Source organism: Boleophthalmus pectinirostris, unplaced genomic scaffold (genome assembly GCF_026225935.1).
Source record: "Boleophthalmus pectinirostris isolate CB_2022bp ecotype Guang Dong unplaced genomic scaffold, ASM2622593v1 HiC_scaffold_16, whole genome shotgun sequence".
Lineage (NCBI taxonomy): Eukaryota > Metazoa > Chordata > Actinopteri > Gobiiformes > Gobiidae > Boleophthalmus > Boleophthalmus pectinirostris.
The window spans coordinates 15,200,036-15,213,969 of NW_026571095.1; the positions used below are offsets into that span (position 1 = coordinate 15,200,036).

Genomic DNA, 13,934 nt, shown 5'->3' on the forward strand with positions numbered 1-13,934 from the left:
TTGTTTCTCTTCAAACTGATGTACCACATTTTACTGACAATGACAGCATGACTTATTTTGGAGAACAATCTGGTGTACCTATATTCTATTACTGTGTAATTCTTGCTTGTGTTTTTTGTTAATTGTACTTTTTACATGCCCTAATCTGTGAGGAAACATAAGTGTGCCACAGTGTTGTATGGTCGTGACTCTTTCACTGTCAAGTCTCAAGTCACTGAGTGCAGTTTGTGTGCACTCCTATCTGAAATGTAGTTGTCCTGTGGAGTCAAGATTATTATTGTTTGACTAAAGGGGAGATAGCCATGAGCCAAATCAAATAGTAAGGACAGTAATAATATGGAAAATGATTAAACACAGATCTTCTAGTGTAGTAGTTTGTTTTGCCTGTAAATTGTCAGGCCCAAAAGTATGAGGTAGTTTTGATGTTCCTGTAAGAACATTACCTCATCATGAGTCAAGGAAGGATGTATGTGAATGGATGACAGTCTTCTGCAAATGGGTGTTCCAAAACTTGTCTCACCGCTCCAGAGTACAATTTAGGCATGCTTTATGTGTTAAGCTTCATGGCATTAAAACAACTATGTTTTATCTAAAAGAGGGGTATTGAGTGTTTGCATAAAATGTTGTTTCAGTTGTGAAATTGCAAAAGCAAGAGTATTAACTGTATATTTTTAGATAATGTGTTCACTGGACAGTTTCCTAAGTTATATGTTTTTACGTAGTTTCAGTTCAACAAGTATGAGCACAATAAGGGGGCATGGCTACTACAAAATGGAAATACTGAGGCAGTGTATGATGATACCACAGTAGTCGTATAGAGATATTACTGCCAGAATAACAGGTGAATGGGAAAAATTCTGCTGTAGCAGGTTGAAACACCAGCTTTGACTCAGAAATAGAAAGAAGAGATGAAAGTACAATCCTGTGCCCTGGTTTGTGGTTCCAGAGGGACAAAGACACTTTTCAATTTTGTCAACAAAACAGACACACACACACTTTTTTTGTCCTGTAGCATCCTGACACATTTTATGTATAATTTTGTTGTTGAGACAGCAGGAAAAAGCATTGGCCCAGAGTTGTTTCAAACTTGTTCACAAACAGTTAACTCTCTTGAACAGAATTGCTTTAAAATAAAATAAAAATAAAGATCCTCCCTTTCATTAGTTCACCACAGTACAGCATACAGCATATCCACATTGTGCAACAGCATACACATGTAAGAGACACTGTGCGCTGCTGCCCTGTGACCCCATCCCACTGCAAGGTTTTCATTCCCAGAAGCTCGGAGCCCAGGTCTTTGGTGTCTATTGGTGTAGTTGTCGCCCGGCCACCCATTCAGGGCTCAGTCACGGCCACTTAGAGCGCAGCAGACTCAGGGATTCAGAGGAGCTGTGATCCAATGACATGTATTTATAATGAGGGGGCTGTGGGGACGTCTTTGTTGGATGGACACAATGTCGGCAGAGTACGAGAGTGTGAGAATCGAGAGAGGGGGGAGAGGGACAGAAAAAGCAGCCTTCTTCACACCACTCAACACTTCAGATTTTTCAAGTTTCTATTAAAATGTCTAAGGCCTGACTTTAGGAGAGCATTCATATAGTGTATAGAAGAAAAGAAAGAAAAGAAAAACAAACAAACAAAAAAAACCAAAAACATTTATACAGCAATTTTTTTGGTTTTGAGTTGAAGCTTAAGGTTGAGGATGTTTACTTGAACACTTCTTAATTATAATGTCTCATATAAAACACATAAACACTGACATATTCTATTCTATTTTTATGTAAGAATTAAAGATACTTGTTATTTTATTATTAAATCTGCCAAGATTAGACTCTATTGGACTATACATTACTCACAATACATGTATATTTTTCCATATTTAATTTTCTTTTGGGTCAGTGTAACAGTACTTTTTAGTCACTAAAACAATAATTCATCTTTCAGTGTCATTAAGTTACAGATGTATAAACCACATCCATTAATATTTGCTTACATTATTATCTGTGTATTAAAAATCAAATGTCTTTTTAAATACAACAAAAAACAATAATTTGCTTGATTTGACTAAAAATGTAGAAATTCAACTCTGATGTGGACTCCTCTGTCTCATACATATTACGTGGGGCAGTGTGTGGGCAGAGGGAGAGTCCAAGAGACTAACACTGGGGCCTTTTGGGCCTTTATATTATCCCACTGTCTGAAACAGTACAATTGTTCTGAAACTGTAGTCTAGTCTGGCCCTCTAGTCCTCTATCACACCTGAGTCACTTGTCATCCCTCACGCCCCAACACTTGTCCTGGTTTGGTTCTGGTTTGAGCCCATTATTGCTGATGTAGACTTGGTTTTGATCCTGGTCTTGTAAAGGTTTAGCTTTAGGTCTAATTCAGATTTTGATGTAGTGATTGCACAAGTGTGATTGCATCCCATCCTGCAGATAATAGGCCATTATTCCATTGTAATGGTTAAAGATGGGGCACTATGCTTCAAATCTGTGCATTTCTGACAAGTAGTAGCCCTCTAGGACTGTGTGGGGCTTGCACATGCAGAGGAAAAATTTGTATTGCTGGGGACACTCTCCTATATCCTGGTATTGTTTCAATGCTAAATTGCTGTCAGATAACGGTAAACAATTAAACATGAGTTTACGCTTTTTACAGGTGGAGCACTGGTCCAAAGTTGGCTGTGGATTTTATTTGCACATTACTGTTCCTTCATCTATCCTTCATCTATTTATCTATAACAAATATTGTCAACAAAAAGGTGAATATTTTTTGTCATCAAAGTGATGGATCTGGTATGTGATTGTTAATAAAAGAAAAGAAAGAAATGGATTTGCTTTTTCTCTTCTGTAATTGTTGATGTTTATTATTATTATTATTATTATTATTATTATTATTATTATTATTATTATTATTATTATTGTTATTATTGTTATTATTATTATTGGATCAATGCCAATGAGCAAAAACAAAATTTACTCAACAGATTACATGGTTCTCATTAGAAATATTTCAAAGGTAGACAAAGGTAGTCTCCAGACCCTAAAAATCACTATATTACCACAAAAATCTATCAATAACATTTATTTTTGCTGACCCCATAAATATGACTGGGCAATAGTATGTTGTGATATCTAAAATTTGGCAAAACTTGTGATTTATGAAAATAAACAAATTAAAAATTTTTAAAATTAAAAATAATCATCAGCAGTACAGAATTGTATTTAAAAAAATATTCATTAACTGATGTGTGGCAGTACTTACAGAATAAAACACAATTTTCAACTTACATTTGAATTATTACTTACTGAATTATTACTTATTGAATTAGCACCTGTGACTATTACAGATTAATATTAGAGAGCTTTGTACCATACACAATTATGGGGCCTATTTTATTTTATTTTATTTTATTTACAAGAAAAACATTAGAAATTATACTTAAAAACTCATTTTTAAAAATTCAATTAACGCTACCGAGAAGAGAGCCTTTTAATTATTGTCAAATGCATTTTTTTTTTTTTTTTACAGGAATGGACCTATAGGACTCTATTTAACTTATGAAATCCCATGGCTTTAAATTTAATAACATACATTTATCAACTTTAAAAGTATATTTAAAATGTCAGTCATATGGCCTATTGTTTTGTAATGAAGAAGAGCGGGAGAGTGGAGCCGCCATCTGAATAAATGTAAATTGGCTGTGCCTCCACCTGGCATCGTGCCAAGTATCTATAGCAACCACATCTTCTAACAGCCTCCTCCCTCCCTCCTTCACACTCTAATTAGACCTCTATCTTCCCTATAGCTCCTTTCTTTCCTGCTCTTTTCTCTCTTCTTTTTGCCACGTTCTCAGAATTGATCACACAAAGAAGCTAGTCCATGCTTTATTTTCAATGTAATCGTAAAACTAAACACATGTAGTCGGTGTAATTTTAAAACAGAAACGACAGCCTTAATGTCAGACACCATAATCAGCTACACAAGTCATACAAGACTAGTTTAATTAATCATTTTAAAACAAATTTTAATAATATTACTCAGGAGGCCTATATGGGCCCACTATATATTATTCCTCTTAATAACTATTTCTATCATAACTCAGTGAAACATTATTATTTTCACTCCTTCCTGAATGCTTTACTGGTCACGGTCAAGTTCAATGCGCTGTGGTTTGGTCATGTGGACCCTCTTTGCCCCATCTGGCCCTCTCACGGTATTCACCACTATCCTATAGTACCCTCTACTGTCCAAAGGGCCATTTGAGTGCTTTTATTTGAACATGGCGCCCTCGTGTGGTTGATTCAATTGAGCAGAAAAATTAAATGACACAGCTCAAGTGTCTGTGGCAGCATTCAGGGGGATTGACGAAACCATCACGCTTCTAGCAATATACCAATGTAACAGCTAGATTTAGGTCTGTTTTTAATAGTTACTTTTATCCTCCTCCTGTTGTTGTTGTATAAAGTAAAGAGTCTTGATAATATAGAACTTTGGGTTAAAAAATCTACATTTATTCAGGAAAATCGCTCATAGATGAGGTTTAGTACATTCGGTTGGCACAAATGCTTCACTGCAACAAAACAGATTTCACTTCACTAAACATGCAAACAGATTTAAGGTGATGACAGGCAGCCCCCAACACCTGCAACTGTCATGTGCAAACCATTTCATTAAATTATAATTTCATGAAGATTTAGAGTCATTTGGGCTAGTTTAGCTCTGAAAGAAGTTTTGGCATTATTTTGGGATGATTGTTTTTCACACTTTAGAAGAAGAAACAAAAACAATAGTGTCTTAAGGCCTTAGAAGCCAGTCTTGAGATTCTTTTAAATGCAATACATTGAAAGGCAGTTGTTGTGCATTTAAATTCACCTGATTTCAAATATTGAGTCAGTAATCTAACATAAAAAACTGAAACTACATTGACATGTAGCCTAAATGTAAAAAAGGAAACACTTTTGTGAGTTGCTTAGTCACAGTAAAACATCTTAGTTTTTCCTCATTAGGCACTTCGTAAAAGTTAGTTCAGCACATATCTTCACAGCAGCACATCTCTGGACTCCCATTGGAATAATGTTGATTGTTACTTTCTTTCCTCTTGTTTAACCTGAGGCTTTTAAACATTATAAAGTCAACAGAAGCTGATCTGTCTGCTGTCAGGTACACAGGGCTAATGACAGTTAGCCCAGACAAATAAGAAGGTACTGGATGGCCCTGTGTGTCAACATTTGACCAATAACATGCTGTGCTGGGGGTTTGTGCCAGTGTATAACATCAATCCAATCATACAATAATAAAACAGAAAACAAACATTGTGTAGACAAATGAAGCAAACTAAAAATAACTGTATTTGTTGACAGCACAAAAATGTCAACATGCCCTTGGATTTTCTTCAGCTGCTGGGCTGGAGATGTGCTTTTATTGTGACACATTCTTCAATGGCTTCTGCTACACTTGACTACGCACCCAGCTGCTCATTCAGCTCAGACCACAATCTGTGCTGTCTAATTATAGAGACAATTGACACTTCACTGGCTCCAAAGTCCATCAACACAAAGTTGGATTTACAAAATGCATTTCCTTGTGAGAAATAGACACATGTCTGTCCAGATACAGACAGTGAGGTAAAATGTTACACAGTGATTCCATACTGTCTCTGTGCATACTGTCAGTCAGAATAGTCCACTCTCAAAACCACACCAAGGGGTCTCATATTGACCATGTTGAAAGATGCAGCTCAGATAATGGAAGAACTTTTGTGTAACTGTATCTGCTTCAAAATATCACAGATAAAGTCATGAATTTATACTGTAACACCTGGTATGTTAACCAAGCTATTGGTGAATATACTTATTCTATGGTAAAACTGGACACTGGACACTGCTAAAGTTGGCACATAAAATAGAACACAATTCTTGTATTCTGTAACATTATCGCAATAATACAATAGCAATGTTGTTACTTTTATGCATGGTTAGGCTTTAAATCAATTATAAATAGCATTAATACTCATGTAGTATTGTTCTGTGCGAGGCAGACATTAAAATGTCAATAACCACAGGTGTGCCATAGATTCCCAGGTCATGTGTAATTTTTGCTTTGGCATATTGCACTTGTGTACAGATATTCCATACCACATCCAGGACTCACATTTACAGGGAACAATCCCTTTGTACTCAATGAGAAAGTGAGAGAATACAATAAAAGTATCCACTCCTCCTGAGCCACTGTGTGCTTTGTATCAGTCCATCGCTCCAATTCAAAGGAACTGTGAATCGACTACCTACATTTTGTTTCCCTTTATTTATCATTATCGACTTGTGTGACCCATTTGATGGAGCTTCCTCAAAAGAATCTGAGTTAAATCAAAAGTAGTAAAGCTTATCCCTACGGCTATGGGCCCTTTGACCCAGTTCATACTGAGACCTTTGTAAAGTCCTCGGATGACTCCCTCTTCAGATACAATCTCCTTCATTGTGCTTATGATGGTGCCATAGGTATGCCCAGTGACTCCTGCTGTCTGCATGCGCCTTCGGACCACATCTAGAGGGTAAGAGGCAGACTGTCCAATCAGCCCTGCACATGCTCCAAAGGCCAGGCGCTCATAAGAGTAGGGCTGAGCCCGCCCACTGCGCTCTGTAAGGTATAGTCTGTTTAGAGTTTAAACACCGGGGCATTATAGCTGCATAGGGCAGAATCAGAGCAGTACCTGCATGTAACTTTTTTAGTGTTTCATAGGTGAAGAAACTCAGGCCAGCATATGGCACAACTCCCAGCAACGTGGGGGTGAAGCCTCGATACAATGTTTTCAAGCCCTCTTCTCGGGATATACGTACAAATACATGTAAGATGTTACTGTACCTGGAGATAAAATGTACATAGATTATTTGGTACTAGATAACTACACTGATGTGATCAATAAACGTGAATAAGTTCAAAGGCTCTTACATCTCTTTTGGTGTTACTGCCATTCTGGCACGCACCATGTCTAGGGGATATGTTAGCATAGCAGCAGTCGTCCCAGCCAGTGATCCAGCCAAGAACCTTTGAATCGGAGGTAGAGCTCTGAAAAAAAAAAGTTATTTATATATTAATGTTATGCAAATCATGTTAAAAATCTTTAATCATTGAACATTTTAAGTACTTACTTCCCCTGAAAACCATAATATCCTCCGAGCAGTCTCTTGTACTGCTCATGTGCACAGAACTGAATGGCAGCATATGGGATGACTCGTACCATAGTGGCCGAATTTCCCCTCCACAAACTGAAGAAGCCATCCTTCCGGTAAGTGCGGTAAATCAACCTATAGGCCTCCTGACAAGTTGGCAACACAATTAAAAGGTGAATTTAAAAACAACAATAGGTATTTGTATAACCCAAACCAGATTGTATAAAAATAAATGTGATAAGCACATCTGTCCATTCACATCTACTAGCAAAGTATAATGGTATAATGACGCATTTCCACAAATCACGAACAAAACATTCCTCCTCCAGCTCCGGAGGAGAAGGTGAAGGAAGTTTGGGAGTCCCTGCTTAGACTGCTGCCCCCGCAACCCGGCCCCGGATAAGCGGAAGAAAATGGATAGACAAACAAAACATATCTTAACAAGAGCATTACCTTGGCTGAAAATCTTGCTGAAGACACTGAAAAACAAACCATGTGCATTATAAATAAACTATCAGAGTCATCAGAGTTGGTGAGAGCATTTTAATCTTAAAACCTTTTTGTTATATCTCTAATCCTTAATCATCCTAGAGCATCCCAGATTTAGGTCAGATGTGAACACTACTTGCCTTGAAAGATGATTTTTGTTCTATCCAAGGGGGCCACTGCAGTTTTGGCTACTGCCCCAGCCAAGGCCCCAGAAAAGAGAGAATTGAGCACAGAGCGGGTCTGCTTCAAGCTCTAAAAGGGCATAATACAGTTAGAAACAGCTAATGTGTAACTACAGTACTAAAGTACTTGTGTTTGGATAGTTGTATATCACTAACAAGTGGCAGCACTTTATTAGGTCAAAGGTTATAATGGAAAATCCTAAACTCTACATGGACATTGATGTTAATTATTTAAACTAAGGAAAACCTGCCTCAGAGGTGGAGGAGGATGCGCATGGCAGCACTTCTCCTTGAGTAAGGGATGCTCGCTGTTCCTGAACTCCACTCCCCATCATTAGAGACTATTCACAGAGGACACTGCATCAATTCACCAGTAGACCCCCACATGTAGGAGCTAGATCTGTACAAAGCAAACGTGATCAACAATTACATTTAATTATAACTTTTACAATTTTGCTTAATTTAAGAATATTAGCTGAGGTAGAGATTGTTGGAGGGCAATCAGGATGTACAAAGAACACTTCTAGCTATGTCTGTCATGCATTTGAACAATAATATTGTGTTATATTACATGGCAAATACATGGTAGACATTTTAGGTTATTCATTGTTATCCACATACTGCATAGCCATAGTCACTTACTGAACAAAATAGCTTTTCTAGGGTTACTCAGTTAAGCAGAAAAAACACAAGGCAGACTGGGGCTAAGTTGAAGACTTGCAGGTGAAAGGTCTTTGCCTCAGCAAAGTTTAAAATACAGATACATGCAGCAGTCCCCACACTAAGCATCTCGTTCGTGTATTGATATTTACTTCTTTCTGTGCGTTATGGATTGCACCAAGGACAATCAATGAATTACCAACCTTTTATTCACGCCCTGCGAAAAACAACATATAAAAACAAAATGAACTGAAACAGAATACAAATAAATTAGACTGCAACACTAAAAAAACGGGCCTAATAATGGCCACCTTACCAAACGTGACAAAAATAAACTAAGTGTGAGGTAAATAAATACTTCTACTAAGTAATTCAGCAGGTTTTTGAGACTACGTGAACTGGGTGAACCTTGGTGTAATAACACGACCACCTTTTGCAACTAATGTCGAGTGTAATTTCGTTTCAATATTTGGGTTTCTTACCTTCCAAGTTTCGTCGTAAACATCGAGATTATGGATGTGTGTCCATCTCTCTGGTGATCTGCTTTACATTTTGTGACAAAAACGTTTTATTTGTCTGATGGTAAGTTAAGATAACGTTTGCTAACAGCTAGCCACCATTATTAGGTTACAAACATGCAGCAAAACTCTTATTTTTTCTCTTATTCAAACTAGTAATACGACAAACACCTCATCCTGAAACCACCGTTTTCCAATTATTCTTCATTTTAACGAGAGCCGACTTGTTTTAAGCAACATGTTTGTGTCGTATCCTGCTGTCAGCTCTGCACTGTGCCTGTGCCCAGTACACTCAGGTTTGTTTGGCAAGGACGAGCGCAAGGAATCATGGGTAATGTAGTGCATAGTAATCTAGACGCTTTGATAGGTCCAATGGGAGGCGTAGACATTGACAGGGTAGGTTCGAACAGTATAACTACACAGAAACTACAGAAAAAACAATACAAAGTCGGCGGTGCGACTTTGGGCTATATCTATGCTGTTACATAAAACACCTAACGTATTTTGATTTTGTAAATCCTGTACTATTCATCAATCTAATCATTCTCTCTCTCCTTCATTTACATCCACAATGTCTAACAGAATCAACGAGATTTCCTATTGCAAACCACAACAAGAATAAAATAACATACAAACCAAGCCCAAATTTTCACAGTAAGCACCTTATTTAATCAGAGATGTACAAAAAGAAAAAAAATTAGCATGCTTTTTTAAATTTTATTCTCAGTTAGTAATGCCACCATGTTTGCCAGTCCACAGCTCTCGTAGCTCCACTTGGCAGCCCAAATCTCGGAGCGCTGCTTTACCAACATCATTACAGTCCTGGTGTTTCTGAAGGGCTTGAGCAATGAGTGATTCAGCTCCCATCTCCAGGATTGGCTGACTGTAGTTTCGCATCCGTGAAACTAAATTTCTCAGCAGCATGCATGCTTGTTTCTATAATACAAAATAGAAGAAAAAAAAATAGACAGAATACGGTGAACAGAGTCTTGTTTTTTTAAAAGACATTACCTGCACATTGACTGCATCAGGGTGTGTCTTCATCGCTTGAACAGCGGCCATAGTCCCACCATCTTCCATGATAACTTTACAGTTGTTAGGTTTTCGCAGAGCAAGCACAGAGAGACATGCACACCCTTGGTCACATACCTGAAATTAATAGTTTAAACGCAATCAAAAAGTAAAGTTAAAGACATTTGATTAACCATTCTGATGCAGTTTTACTCACAGCAGCGCTGCCCATGTGTCTATTCATAGCAATGACGATAAGTTGCACTCCACCGGCATTAACGACTGCATCTTTCACATCATCGTTTCCTGCAATTGCACGTATGGCACTTAAGACCTGTCGGACCAATTCCTAACACATTGTGGAGTTAAAAGATATGAACATAAAAGATACGTTAGAAAACTATATTAGGGTATATGCTTATAATATTGAAAGATGATTCTTGAAGATACCTGTGATTCATAATTGTCTGCAAGCAATGTCATGATGAGTTTCAACCCTCCCAGGTCACAAATATCTTGACAAAACTCATTTCTAACAGCCAGACGAGACAAAGTTGCACAAATTTCACTCAGTACAGAGGTATTACTAAGGTGTGCTGAAAAAAATAAAAACAAACTAATGCACTTGTATACTGAAAAACATACAAAATTGTTCCATTTTAAGGATGTTGGGCTTTACCTCTGGCAGCATCTATCAACACCTTGAGCCCATTATGCTCCAGGACAATCATCTTGGCATGTTCATGAGCATGTCCAAAGGTAACTCTGACGTCATCATCAAAGGTCATGACCCTTAGGGCCGCAGATGCCTCTTTGACCAGTTCAGCACATTCACTGTGTTGTGTTATTGCTCTGATGATCAAAGCCAGAACACCCCCTTTGATCAGGTCCTGTCTGTTCTGCTCATGTTTCAAACAGCAATGATGCACTGCACAAATAGCTGCACAAAGGACAGATGGACTGTCTTGGTATTTCTTGAGGATGTCCAAGAGAAACTGCTGTCCATCTGCATCTAATAAGTCTGGTTGTCCATCACTTAAAGCTGCGAGTGCTAACAGGCCAGCCAATGCTGCATCATGTCCCTCTAAACTATTTTTACAAAATGAAAGGATTACAGAATATGCTCCTTTTTGGGCAGCCAGATATCTCTGAGCAAACCCAAATGAACACTGCTCAGTGAACTGCTTGATGTCTGATAATGTCTCCAAGTCATTTCCAATACGGATGGACTCTAATGCCTGCAAATAAGAGACAGTAAGTACAGAGGTTCAGTGTGCACTTCATGATCCTAAATCCAAAACGTGTAAACATCACTGACCAGTAACACTTGATGGTTTTCTTGTTGGTCACCACATGCTCCTGCTGGTACAGCCTTAACTATGCAGCTAAGATCCACACCTGCAAAAGCGTTTGTATGACTTTATGAACAATAACCCATAAGAAAAGTAAATAACTAAACGTAATGACGTAGCATTTTCTTTATCTTACACGTGGGTGTTATACTAAGGCACAGTATTAAAACACTATGATTTGAGTCCGCCATGTGCATAAAATAAAGTATGATTGAATATTACCTTGAGACTCAAACTGTTCCACAGCTTCACTGAGAGCCTCGGCAGGACCCATCTCAAACTCCTCCATATTTTCCTTCACAGCAGCATCAAAGGTTTCTTGTGTGATTCTTTTCCGCGACATGTTTACACCCTACAATAACACCCAGCGACACACTTAGCAGTCACCTTTTCGTAATATTTGCTATACTGGGTTATCCTATAATAATGATTGAATTAAGAGTAAAATAGCACAAAGGAGAGATGCTTAACTGTAGCCACCGCCCTGTGTTTGGTTCTCTGTATTGCAATGAACTGGCCGCCTTTCTACGCAATCTACGTTACTAGTTCGGAACACAAGTATCAACGACGCATTTACGAGAAAATAACCAGCGCACAATTCAATTGTGAATAGCAGGCCGCACATATTGGTTCTACATAAAAAAGTGCCCGACCAGAAACAAACACCAAAGTTCCAAAGTGAAGCTGCAATGCTTTTAAAAAATGAATGACTATGAGTTTATGATGATACAAGGCATTTAATTATAACGTTAATTTCCCCCCTTCTTTCTAAAATAAAAATGTTACTATTACTACTAAATACTACTACTACTACTACTACTACTACTAATACTAATACTAATACTACTACTACTACTACTACTAATACTACTACTACTACTACTACTACTACTACTACTACTAATAATAATAATAATAATAATAATAATAATAATAATAATAATAATAATAATAATAATAATAATAATAATAATAATAATAATAATGAAGAAGAAGAAGAAGAAGAAGAAGAAGAAGAAGAAGAAATGCAAAAAGTCAGTATATGTAAAAGTCACAATAGAAACTTGTTACGTCTGGCATATCTGTTGAGGTACTTTGAAAAGCAAGATATGCATTATCACTGTCCAGGCCCATCCGTCACTGCTGATATGAGCCATTCCCAGTCGCTTTTAATCTGTCTGTCAGGCCTTCTACTGTAGCTCTGGAAACTGCAAGGGGAGTGCAGAGGCAATATTGCAGGTGAATGTATGTTCATTGTAAACTTACATATACTATTTAGTCAAGGTGGACAACAGACAGTCTTATTCACGTGAACAAAAACTGATCAGTGTAATTGCACATGTATATTTTTCTATGGTTCCACGGGTCCATTAACAATTTGGCAAAAATTTGTTTAAAGTTCCTGTTTAAATTTTATAAGAAATTAGAAGGTTTTTGATCAATGACCAACTTTTTCCTGACATTTTCAAAAATGCTGCAACAAATTTCTTGCATGTTGAGGTGACATCACTACACCACTTTCAGGCCAGTAGTTTTGATGAGATGGAGACAGGAAGACATTTTTATAAGGCTAATATTCTGATTTTGTGGTGTTGGATAAATGGACCATCTCTGAATGGTCTTCTTCATTTATTAATGTTTCATTAGGCAGTGGTCTTGTATAATGTTGATGAGAAATTCATATGTTGAACCTGCTTATTGGTTATTCATCAACTTTTTATCCAACCGCGCTTTAATTCATCTTTACATTACTCATTTATTTTAAGGGTCTCAGGAGCCACCAGTAGCTCTCCACCTCCTTCAAAGTAGCTCATGAAGGGATTTCTGAATTGTGCTGAATAAGTTCATTTTGATTAAATATCACTGTAAATGTATAATTTTTATGCCTAACTGTGCACTAATAAATAGATTATGATTTCTGTTTTATAGATATCGGTTCCCCATCTAAGGCTTGCCGTGGCACTTACATATACTCAGTTTCTTTGTGACTGCTAAAATTAGTAGCCCTTTGACATTTTTGGTTTGTAAAAATAGCTCACTGGAGGAAAACGGTTGGAGACCCCTGATTTAGTTATTTTTATTGTTTATAAATAAATTATAAATGTATAAATTCACAGAAAAATGTGCATTATGTGAATGAGATCACCTCTCCAACAAGCTTTAACTTAACCTAACAGAGATAAGTCTAATGCCATATGGGCCAAACCTCCTTATCAAAGCCTAGTCAGATCTCAGAAGTACTTGGATGGGAGACTGCAGGGAATACCCGGTGTCACAGTTTGGTGCCAGTGTCTAAACTGTTGTTTTAAGTATGGCTCTTCACCTATGCCTAGTATGAAAGTGGTATGTGTGCTGTCAGAGGGACGGATGGTGCAGACTGGCAGCCTCATTTCCATCAGTCATGGGCTACAATAGCAATAGCTTACCACAGAGTGAGGAATGAATGAAAAATTAAATATAAACTCTGGGTACTTGAAAGGCACTATATAAATCTAATGCATTAATATTAGTATTACTATGGAACATATAAGCCATAACATTTCCACAAGC

At 37.4% G+C, this 13,934-nt stretch overlaps 2 protein-coding genes across 3 annotated transcripts; both read right to left on the reverse strand.

The window, feature by feature from the left end:
* Nucleotides 1–4,492: 4,492 nt before the first annotated feature.
* On the reverse strand, nt 4,493–9,343 carry LOC110157730 (mitochondrial coenzyme A transporter SLC25A42-like). Of its 2 annotated transcripts, none has more exons than XM_055152035.1 (8): nt 8,986–9,343; nt 8,095–8,184; nt 7,802–7,913; nt 7,626–7,651; nt 7,152–7,318; nt 6,952–7,068; nt 6,713–6,864; nt 4,493–6,639 (listed from the first exon to the last, which is right to left on the reverse strand). In XM_055152035.1, the coding sequence occupies exons 2-8, from the start codon at nt 8,176–8,178 to the stop codon at nt 6,314–6,316; spliced, it is 984 nt and encodes a 327-aa protein (XP_055008010.1). In that variant the 5' UTR covers nt 8,179–8,184; nt 8,986–9,343; the 3' UTR covers nt 4,493–6,313. The 2 variants fall into 2 exon arrangements, with proteins under 2 accessions (XP_055008010.1, XP_020777759.1); XM_020922100.2 differs by having other exon boundaries at nt 8,095–8,243.
* A 324-nt stretch (nt 9,344–9,667) lies between these two features.
* armc6 (armadillo repeat containing 6) lies at nt 9,668–11,969 on the reverse strand. The gene is made up of 7 exons (XM_020923458.2): nt 11,607–11,969; nt 11,351–11,430; nt 10,712–11,270; nt 10,483–10,628; nt 10,250–10,381; nt 10,033–10,170; nt 9,668–9,957 (listed from the first exon to the last, which is right to left on the reverse strand). The coding sequence occupies exons 1-7, from the start codon at nt 11,725–11,727 to the stop codon at nt 9,745–9,747; spliced, it is 1,389 nt and encodes a 462-aa protein (XP_020779117.2). The 5' UTR covers nt 11,728–11,969; the 3' UTR covers nt 9,668–9,744.
* Nucleotides 11,970–13,934: the final 1,965 nt, after the last annotated feature.